This window comes from Dipodomys ordii, unplaced genomic scaffold (assembly GCF_000151885.1).
Source record: "Dipodomys ordii isolate 6190 unplaced genomic scaffold, Dord_2.0 Scaffold190, whole genome shotgun sequence".
Taxonomy (NCBI): Eukaryota; Metazoa; Chordata; class Mammalia; order Rodentia; family Heteromyidae; genus Dipodomys; species Dipodomys ordii.
Window position 1 is genome coordinate 155,535 of NW_012267406.1, and position 11,361 is coordinate 166,895.

Sequence of the window (11,361 nt, forward strand, 5' to 3'; positions counted from 1 at the left end):
CTTGAGCTGAAGAGCTGATGGGCAATGCCCAGGCCCAGAGTTCAGGCCCCACAACCAGACCCTTCCCCCCCAAAAAAAAAGCTCAGGAACAGTAAGTGCAAGCCCCAGGACTGGCACTAAATAAATAAATAAATAAAGGCAGTTCACAGTAAAGAATGAAAAGCATCTCACTTCCTTGAGCCTACCCTCCTTGCAAACTTGTTTAAGTCCTTGGAAGGACTGAAACCAACAAGAAAAAAGGGATGCCAGAGTTACACTGCCAGTTAGAAACAAACTGCAAACTTGAACAGCTGTGTTTCCATTCACAAGAGCTGGAGAAACAGTAGGCAAATAACAGCCACTCCAAAAAGGAAAGCCCACTCCTCTTCAATCTAACCAGATAACTTTCTCAAATAACTCATATTCCCTGAATGGAGAATTCCTACCCCCTGATACAAGATAGTTGGGATAAGCACACAGTCTTGGGGAGGTTTGAAGAGAACGGCATTGCATGCCCAGAGTTCTCCCTACAGTACTGCCCACAGGCTTCCTGAATAATACTGATCATTTTTTTAATCTGAAGTTCTGGTGATGTGCCTCTCTATACTCCTTCATTTCCATGTGACAAAAGTTTTGCTGGCTAACTTTTATTTCCTAATACTGTCCCAACCTTATCTTCCCCTAAGAATTGTTGCCCCTGTTAAAACTTTGCCTGATGCCTGACTTAGCCAAGAGACCTAAATCCCCACTCCACTGTGCAACAGTTGGCAAACTTCTATAAAAAGCCAAATAGTAAATAGTTTAGATTTTGGGGTCTCTTTACCATTGTCAGTTCTGTTGTTGCCCAAAAGCAATCATAGGCAAGAAAAAGAAAGGTTGAGAATGGATATATTTAAATTGTTTCTTCCAAGCATGAATATTCTGACTCCATTCCCCAAGAGGGCCTACAGAGAAGTATGGAGATCTAGGAATAAGAATTGAAAAAAATAAACAAGAAGGGTCACATGCCTGTAATTCTACCATCACAAGGAGGTCTGAGGCAGGAAGATAGTTAAGAGGTCCACTTGGACTACAGAGGAAACATTTGTTTCAAAAACAAACAGGTTAAAAAAAATCCCTGAAAAAAATGGATAAATGTTCAGCTAAAGAAAATGGAAAATATAATATTCAAGTAGAATACAGAAAAACAGTAGTTCGAAGATTATGTCAGGTCTATTTTTGTAGTCATGAGGATGGAGAGTTTCAGGGAGTTGATTATTAGGGTCTCAGTTTCCATCTGCACCATTTTCTAGAACCATTAAGCAGGCAAAGAATGCTGCTTCCTTTACCTTCGCTCCTATCCCCTTCATTTTGCTCTTCTTGGCCACTTGGTAAAGAAAATCTTAATGCTCACACTTTTTGAAACTTATTGTGTAGTACTATCTTTAGTACTATCTTTAGCTCTGGGAAACTAAAAGAATACCTCAAAATATTCACAGGAAAAAAAGTTAAACACTGATACCAAATCTTTTTTCATGTTAAGGTGTCAGCAATTACAAAAATGGAAGGAGATTCAAATCCAGTTGCTATCTGATAGAGAATTAAAATAACTCTGATGATGGATCACTTGGCTTCATGAACACAACTCAGAAAAATGAGTGGGGCCTAGTGGGAAGTCTTCAGGTCAGAGGGAACACGTCCTTAAAGGGGCATTGGATCAGTTCTCCACTCCCTCCGTTCCCAGCCATGAGATGCTTACCCTTCAAACCCAAACAGCAACTGGCCAACTGGTTGTGAACTGAGATCTCTAAACCTATGAGCTAAAATAAGCCATTTCTCTTGACCGGTTGCTTATCTTGGGTATCACTAACATTTTCCAAATTCCCTAAAGATAAATAAAAATGAATAAACTAAACAAAATCAGCCTCATCTGTATCACTGAATATACATTTCTGATAAAGTTTTAGTACTTTAGTTCACATTTGTTGTTTTGACTGTTGCCTGGTCATGACTGCATTGAATTCAGTCCAAATAAATGACACTACTGCTGAGATTCATGGACACAGATTTTAGCATTTAAAATTTTTTATTTTGTCCACAGAATTCAGAAGAACTAGCTGGGCACCAGTGACTTACACCTGTAATCCTAGCTAACCAGGAGGATGAGAACTGAGGATCACGGTTCAAAGCCAGACCAGGCAGGTAAGTCTGTGAGACTCTTACCGCCAATAAACTACTCAGAAAAAACTGTTAATAGTTCTGTGCCTTAAGTGATAGAGTACCAGTCTTGAGCAAAAGGAGCTCAGTAACAGCGTGTAGGCCCAGAGTTCAAGCCTCAGAAGTGCCCCCCCACCCCCCAAAAAAACCTTAAAATAAAGTACTTTTAATTCCCTTCTACTGTATTCATAAATTAACTTGTTCCTGAGAAATATGATAACATGATTGAATATTTCCAAAGATAAAATACAGTCGAATATCTAGGGAAAGTAAAACAAAAAAGAGTTCAAACAACAAAAGAATTCAAAGAGAAAGGGAAAAATTTCTCACCATGTTGGAAATACTCTCAAAACAGAAACGAAAGTATTATTACTAGTATTGCAGTAACAGTACTGCATCTTTATTAAGCACCATTTGTAAAATGCTTATATGGTCCTGAGCTAGAGTTTGGGTCATCCAAAATTCCAAGTACTGCAGATTTGCTTAAACTCAGTTATCCAATTTAAAATTCATTTATCTTCCTCATATTCTGTCCTGCCTTGCCTACCGGGGTCATCTTTTCCTTGTAGCCATTATCTTCTGAAAACAAACAGCCATCTATACCAGCAGGTGGAGGCATAGAGCAGCAATCCAAAATTACTGCTCAAAGAAAATTATAAACAGGAGACAACTTTCTGAAGCCAACCACATAATGAGTAGCACATACATAGGACAGTGTGGACAGAAAACCACTGTCTATCTGCTCTGACCCCTGTATCAGCCTGTGTAGGAAGGTTTGTAAAGAGGTAACTGTATCAATTTGTAAAGAATACACATGTAAAAACTGATGCTGGAACAATTCACAATAACCAAGCTATACAAACAGCTCTAATAGCCCACAACAGATGAGTGAATCAATAAAATGTGGTATATATACACAATGGAATTTTACTCACCCATTAGAAAGAATAATATTGGGTCATTTGCAAGAAATGAATGGACCTAGAACAAATCATGCTAAGTGAAGTTTTGTTTTCTCATCTGTGGAAGCTAGATCTAAAATATACTGGACATGCTAACTTATACAGGATTCTAGGCATTCACACACTCAAACCAATGGAGGATACCCTTCGGAGAGGAACACAAAGGTATAACTTCTCTGAACATTTAAAATAGTATTTATCAAAACAAACTCTAGGAAATGGAAACCTGGTTTCTTGTTATTGTTGGTGATGGTGTTTGTTTTTGCCTTGGATATTTAATTTTCTTTTAGAAAGGGTAAAGGGGGGGCACAGAAAGGAGGGAGGAAGGGTGGACAAATGCATTCATGCTATTCAGTATACACTACGTGGAAAATGACCTATGTAACTTGTGGGCAGAGAGAGATGGGAGGATGAAATGGGGAAAGTGAAGGAAGGGGTGACATTGTCCAAAAGAGAAATGCACTCATTACTTGACTTAAACTCCTCTGTACATCTTAATAACAAAATTAAATTTTAAAGAATAATATGAACTAAAGGAAAAAAATTGATTTTGAATATTTTAAAGTCCTTACAAATGAGTACAGGATATGAAAATAAAACCTTACAAAAGAAATAAAAGTCACAAGACTTGAGACAGAATACACTCTTGCTTATTATAATTTTAAATGAACTCAGGGACAGTGCACTTACAATAAATGCAAACTACTTATATAAGCTAATATCTGGTTGTATACTGCAGAGAAAATACTATTGTTAATCTTGGTATTATAAAAGGACAATGCCTTTGAGAAAGTAAAAAAATCATTTTTACCTCTTGAGCCAACCTAGTGATTTTAACGATTAAACATGAATGAAGGTATTTCATAAGTCATTTTGTACATAACAAAGAACCAAAGAAACAAATATTCAACATTTGGGAAAATGCAATCTAGTATCTCCGTAATAATCACTAATGATCTATATGTTTTCTCTGTCAATACAATGGTCATTAACTATATGTAGTTATTTAAATAAAACTGAACTAAAAAATTAGTAATTACAGTCTCTCCTTCCCTCCCTTCTTCTCCTCACTTTTTTTCTGTCAGTCTGATTCTTTACCCCTTGAGCCATATCTGCATTTCCAGCTTTTTGCTGGTTAATTAGAAATAAGAGTCAGATTTGTCTGCCTAGCTGGTTTTGATCTATAATTTCCAGATCTCATCCTCCTGAGTAACCAGGATTATAGATACAAGCCACCAGCACCTAGCTGCCAGTCACATTTCAAATGACCATGATCTACATATGGCTAGTTTCTACCATAGTGGGCACTGCAGAGATGCCGTCATTACAGAAGGTACTATGGAGCAGCACTGATCTGCACAGTACATATTTTTATCTCCATAGGCCAACTTCTCTCTTCCTCACACTACATTCGCCAACCTTCAATCTTCTTCTCAATCTTCAACAAACTGCATTAGTCCTCTCCCAAATCTATTCCAGAAAGTTAGGTTTTCCTTATAGTTGATCATACCCTGGTAACTCTAATGCTATCATTATTCCAAATGTAATCCTCCCTTCATCCCACCACATTCCTGAAAGATTCTTGAAAGAAGAACCAACTTTTACCCAAATGTTTTTTATTGTTGTTATTATTGTATTGTATTATTGTATTTTTATTGTTGTTATTTATTTTTCAGATTTGGGGGTGAGGAGGGGAGGGTAGTACTGGGTAAAATTCAAGAGCCTCTCCTCTAGCCCTTTTTGCTTTTCATATTTTTCAAATAGTCCATTTTTGCTCAGGCTAGCCTGATCCATAATCCTCCTGTTTACACTTCCTGTGTAGCTAGGATGAAACGTGTGTATCAAAATGCCCAATTTTTTACTGTTTGAGATGAGGGTCTTACAAACTTTTTGCCTGGCTAGACTCAAACCAAAGTCCTTCCAAGTGTGTAGGATTACAGGTGTAAGCCATCACTCTTGGCTCGTTTTATTTGGGGAGTGAGTCTTACTATATTGCCCAGGTTAGCCTCAAACCCACAATCCTCCTGCTTCCATCTCCCAAATTCTGGGATTACAGGCATGTAAAACTCTGCCAGCTCTAAAGGTAAAATTGTTTTTGTGTATTAAGGACTCTGATAAGCTTCCATATATTATGAGCACTGACAAACACAATTATAGACACAATGACCATAACCGGAAAATATCTGTGGATAGATAGGGTAGCGCATATAAAGGAAAACTTAGTTAGAATGGTGGTAAAGTGGAGTTTGTTTTTGATTTTTTTATTCCTTATCAGTGACAGAGTTGCAAATCAGGTCACATTTATTACACATCCAAGTGCTCTACCATTGAGCTACATCTCCAAGTGGTGACTGATTTTTGTTTGTTTCTTGCAGTACTGAAATTTGAACTTGGCCTCATACTTGACAGACTGGTGTTCCATCACTTGAGCCACTTAACCAGCTGTGTCTGCACTGGTTATTTTTTGAGATAGTGTCTCAGGACTGCCATCCTCTGTGCTTTCCTTCATCACTTGGAATGACAAATATATGCCTCCATGTCTAGTGACCAATCACAATAAATTTCACTAATATGCCCAGGTTGGCCTTCATCCCTTGATCTCTACTTCCCAAGCAGCTATGTAACAGGTTTGAGCCATCATGCACAGCTTGGGGATGTGATTCTTTACATTTAAAAAAAAAAAAACGAATACAAGTAGGCTATAGATATTTTGTGAGAAAATATTGGTGAAAGAGTTAATATTTTATGGTATAAAATGTCTTCTTCAAAGACAAGATTTTAAGCTGGGTGCAAGTGGATCATGCCCATAATCCTAGCTACTCAAGAGGCTGAGATCTCAACCAGCCTGTGTGGGAAAGTCCAAAAGACTTATCCCTAAATAACCAGCGAAAAATAGAGGTAGAGGTGTGGCTTAAGTGGCAGAGGGTCAGCCTTGTGCAAAATAGCTAAGCAAGAGTTTGACAAGGCCTTGTGTTCAAGCCCCAGCCAGTACAAAATAATTTTTCATAGACAGATTCTAAATTAAGACAATTTATATTTTAATGACATTTTTTCTAAATTAAATCTTAAAAATTTGTAGTCTGGATATTTGTTCCTTGTGTACAAAAAAAATCTAACTGAAATAACCATGAAGTTTAGTAGTGCCCTGGCATTCCCACCAATGCATTAATCCAGCTTCCACAATTATTGAGCACCTATCTGTACAAAACACCAGTGGTGAACAAAACATACTTTCTGCCTTTGTAATATTTTTCTCAAAGACGAATTTAATTCTGAAAAGCAAAAATTTAAGTTCAGCTATCAACAATAGATATCAAAAAATGGCAACAACAAAAAAACCAAACCAGGATTCACTTATTACTCAAATTCAAGAAACTCCTAATAACCACTTAAAAAGGATGTATGATCTGATTTTAAACAAAAAGTCAATGCCTCATCCTAGTGTTCCACATAAATAAATTTTCTGAGTGCTTGCCTTGCAAGCATGAGGCCCTGGGTTCAAGCCCTCAGCACCACATAAGCAGAAAAAGCCGAAAGTGGCACTGTGGCTCAAGTGATAGAGCACTAGCCTTAAGCTGAGGGACAGCTTCCAGACCAGTTCAGGCCCCACCACCAACCAAAAACAAAAAACAAAATCTTCAACTTTTAAAAACAGACTCTGGAGGGCATTATTTTGACTAATGATGATTGTGTTATACAACACTTAAGTCCCTAAATAAAATATCCCCAGGGTGATTTTTAAGTCTTGCTGGCTTGGTTGTCTGTTTGTCTGTTTTTTCCCCCCATCCCTGGCTTTGGCAGTCTGCTGTCAACTTTGGTTTGGTTTCTATCAGTGAGAACAGCCTGTAGCTGCCTCCAATTCCACTTCAGGTTTTCTGTTACTTAGACAACTAGTCTAAATCTCACAAGTTTTGAGAGGATCTCTAATGCTATTTTGGATGTTCAACATCTTCTGCTTACTTTCTGGATCTGTTTGATATTACAAGTTCTAAACCAAATTTTGGATAACTGAGACACTGCTCTACTTTGATATTCTTACACTGATTTCATATTTAAAACTAATGCCAATCAAAGGTGATTTCATTATCTATGCTAGCTTTGAACACAGTTTAAAACAGAAAAATTGTAATTAAAAAATAATTATTTAGTTTAGTTTAGGGGAGGAGGTATTCCCGAAGAGGGCTTGAACTCAGGGTTTAGGCATGGTCTTTTAGCTTTTTTACTCAACACCGGCACTTTACCACTTGAATAACAACTCCCATATCTTCATTTTTGGTGGTTAATTAGAGATAAGAATCTCATGGACTTTTCTACTGGGGCTGTCTTGAACAATGATTACTCAGATCTCAATCTCTTGGAGAATTTAGGATTACACATGTAAGCCACTGGCACCAGCTATTTAATCTAGTTTTTTTGTTTGTTTTAAAGAGAAACGTTTTTACTAAATAAAATTACAGAATTACATACAGATTTATAATTACTGTACTTTTAGTCCTAGGAACTAAACATTCAACAGTAAAGAAAGCTTTTGATGAAAACAAATATTTATTTCATAGAGCTCTAAATAACTTCTCCATTTCCAAGGAGGTGTCCTTTATTCTATTACAAACTCCCATCTACTCCCCCAAAGAAGTCAATATCAACACACACTTTATTACCAAATGATACACAAAGCCTTAATATACTCATCTCATTGATCTGGTAAGCTTATCATCGTTGTAACACTAAATAATGTTGATCAAAAAATGTTAATTCAGGAAAATATCTGCCCAAAGTTTAAGAAGTTCTTGTATACTTACTTAGGGGTTTAGAAACTTAAAGAGTTTAAGTGTGTGTGTGGGGGGGGGAAGGGATGGGAAGGGGAAACAAAGGAAGATGTAATTGTAACCCCTCTGTACAATAAAATAAAAATTTTCACAATAAAAAAAAAGTTTAAGTGGTAGTAAAATACAGAATAACATGTAAGTATGGTGTATTTACCTTATGCAGTGCAATCATATTTTCAAAATTCCATTACCCACTTAAATCTAGGAAATGAGTCAAGAAATAATGGAGCTTAAAGTTGGACTCTGTGGATTAATTAACACATCAGGTAAAACCCTTGAGATCAGCCTTGTTTTAAATCCCTTGGAATCTTCTCTCTCATTCATTTTTTCCTCAGGGAGCACAAAAACACTATACATATTTTATAATTCTATAAATATCAGCGACTGCCATTATTGTTCAGACCTAACTGGAAGTGTGAATTAGTTATGTGTCTTCTGATCTGAAAATGAAAAACAGTGTTTAGAAGTGAAAAAGTTACTACCATTAAAAACCTGTTCAGCAGTGCCTTAGTATCCTTTCAACATGAGAACCTAAAAAGGCTTTAAACAGCACTAAAAATGCAGATCACAGATCCATCTTTCAAAAGTAACAACATAGCATTGTTTGAAATACCACTTAATATTTTAATTATTTTCACAAGTCTATACAGATCCCATTAGCATGCCATCTTGCACTGTGAAAGTATGATTTTAAATAAAAAGAACTCAGAAACTCAAATAGAAGCTCTTGCTCTTTCTACAAACAATTTAGGCATAAAAAGAGTAAAAGACGAGTTATACATAGTGACCAACCATTATAAGTAAAATCTCTACAAGGTGCTGTCCATAACTTGCTCAAGACACTTGCAGTGTAACTGAGGAGAGAAAAATACGCTCCCATTAAAGCTATTAATATCAAGAGTATATTTGATTTGAAAAGTGTTTGGGGATGTAGCTCTGTGGTAGATAACTTACCTAGCATACACAAAGCCCCGGATTACAACTGCAGCACCACAGAAGTGGTCCTGAGTCCTGGCATGGTGTGGCTTATGGCTTATACCTATAGTCCCGCTACTCAGGAGGCTGAGGCAGGAAGATCAGAAATTCAAGGATAGCCTGGGTAACTCAGCAGACGCCTAATCTTAAAATTAAAATTAATGTGGCCCAATGATAGAGCCTTGTCTAGTATGCTCCAGGCCCCGAATGAGACTGAGGCATGCTACAGACCCCATTAACACCCCTCTTCCCAAAGTCAGAACTTCTGGCAGCAGGCGAAAAAGTACATTCAGTTCATATGCAAACAAAGAAAAATTCATTTTTGCTTCTCTACTACAAATCTGGCTGACAATCAAGATGAGAAAACTATGGATTTGGACCAAGGGCATCATCATGGGGGGGGGAGGGGAAACCAACAGAAATTCTCAGGAGCAACTGGTATTGGACCACTGAAGCAAAGTCTTCCTGTGAGTGCCCATCAGTGGTTTCTCTCCTAAAACCTTATAAATTTGAAATCAGAAGCCATGTGTGGCTATCAACTTTGCAATGCAGCGTTGGTCCACTGCTTAAGGCCCATCCGCAGAAACGCAGGAGTGGGAGAAGACGACAACGGGACCTCTGGGCCTATTGTTCTGCAAACCTGCAGGACCAACAGAGCTCCACGGGGCGCGCGGGAGCTGGTGCCAGGGCGCGAGCCCCGCACAGGTGTGAGCGTGGTATACAGGGTGGGTGGGGGAGGAAGGATGGGGAGGGTCGTGCAGATGGATGTCGGGGGTGGGGGTAAACAGGTGTGCTCCACATCTTAGCGTAAGAAAAGGGCCCAACTTCCCGACCGAGATGTGGAGAAGGCGGCGGCGGCGGACAAAGTCATTCCAGAGGCGTAAACGGCTGGGCACCGAGTGCCGGGCCTGGGGCGGGTCTCGAGGGTTTCCACCGGACTAGCGGGGTAAGAAGAGGCCTGAGGACCGAGGGTGCACTGCCACGGGGATGAAGAGAAAAGGCTGTCGGATCGAGGAACCAACCCCAACCTCCCCCAAACAATAGACAAGGTTGGGGCTAGCTGGGGTGCGCGGCAAAGGCTGGGGAGCCACGGAGGTGAAGCTGGGTGGGCGGAGGGAAACAAAAGAGACACCCCCCCCATGTGGGGCTCCCTCCCGGGGTGGGTTGGCGGCGATTACCTGCGAGAGCTGCCGGGGATTGGGACAGCCGAAGAGCGCGGAGCTGGAGCTGAAGCTGATGGCCCCTCGGCGGCTGAGGACGTGCTGGGGGACCGGCCTGTCCAGGGGCAGCACCGGCAGCTGGTAGCATACTTCCATTGAATACGCCCGCCCTGCCTCCGCCCGGCGCCCGCCCAGCCGCGGCCGCCAGCCCCTGCACCGGGAGGGGGCCGCGGCTCGGGGACACCGGGCCCAGGCCGGGGCAGGGCGGGCGGGCGCCGACCCCGAACCGGGAAGCCGCGTTCGAGTCTGCTCGACCCCAACCCTCTGCCTCGGTTCCCAGCGGGAAGACGCAGCCGCGGCCGCGGCGCCTGGGACCAAGATACGTGCACGCCCGGCTCCGGAGTGAGCAGGACCGGCTGCAAGCGGGGCAACACCGGCTAAGTCGGAGAGGGGAGTCCCGCCACCCCCGGCGCTCCTCGGGCGGGAGGCGCGGCTCTGGAGACCTCCGAGCAGCCGTGGAGCACGAACCGAGCGAAGCGTTGCAGGAAAGGACGGCTGGAGGCAGCGGCCAGCTCCCGGGCGCGCGGGATCAGCGACCAGCTCGGGCCGCCGCCGCCGCCGGAGCCCTGCCCCTCCCCTCCTTCCCTCCCTCCCCTCCCCGCCCCTCCCCGGAGCCTGACTTCACTCCGCCGCCCGCGCGAGCCTAGCGTAATTCACACTTTGCAGCCGCGGACCCTGCGCCAACCACGGCCGCCGCCACTTTGACGTCACGACGCCGCGCCACAGGCCCAGCGCCCCGCGCCGCCGCCAGCGCCTGAGGAGACGCGCTCACCGCGAGGGCGCCGACGACCTTCGCCGCAGCCCCGCGTCGGGTCCCGGTCCCCGCGCGCCACACGTCTCCGTGCTCTCCGCAGCCCAAGGCGCGTGCGCTCGGGGCCCCGCGGTTGGAGGGGGACATCCCTGTTGGTGCTAAACTTGGGTTGCAGAGCGCTGAGGGTGCGGGGTGGGCTCGGCCCGCACGGGAGCGCACGCCATCTAGGCTCGCGGAACCCAGAAACCCAAAGCTCGGGCGCCCCGCCGGCTTTCCTTTCCAGAACCCCCACTTCTGGGGCTTCGCCCGGGATCGCTGCGGCAGTGACGTCAGCAGACCTCGCGGGCTCCGTCCTCCCGCTACGTCACTGCCAGTGTCCCGGCTGCGCCGGGCCCCTGCGCTTGTTGGCAGGTGAGGCCCCGCGGCCACTGGGGCTGCTGGGCGGGGTGGGG

The 11,361-nt window shown here is 42.7% G+C and overlaps 1 protein-coding gene across 1 annotated transcript in view; it reads right to left on the minus strand.

The window, feature by feature from the left end:
- Positions 1 to 10,272, minus strand: part of Pde7a (phosphodiesterase 7A) — an 88,350-nt gene extending 78,078 nt beyond the window's left edge. The window contains exon 1 of the mRNA XM_013034490.1: positions 10,117 to 10,272. Coding sequence (XP_012889944.1) covers positions 10,117 to 10,254 — 138 coding nt within the window. The 5' untranslated portion in view covers positions 10,255 to 10,272. The remainder of the gene's footprint in view (positions 1 to 10,116) is intronic.
- Between the last annotated feature and the right edge of the window lie 1,089 nt (positions 10,273 to 11,361).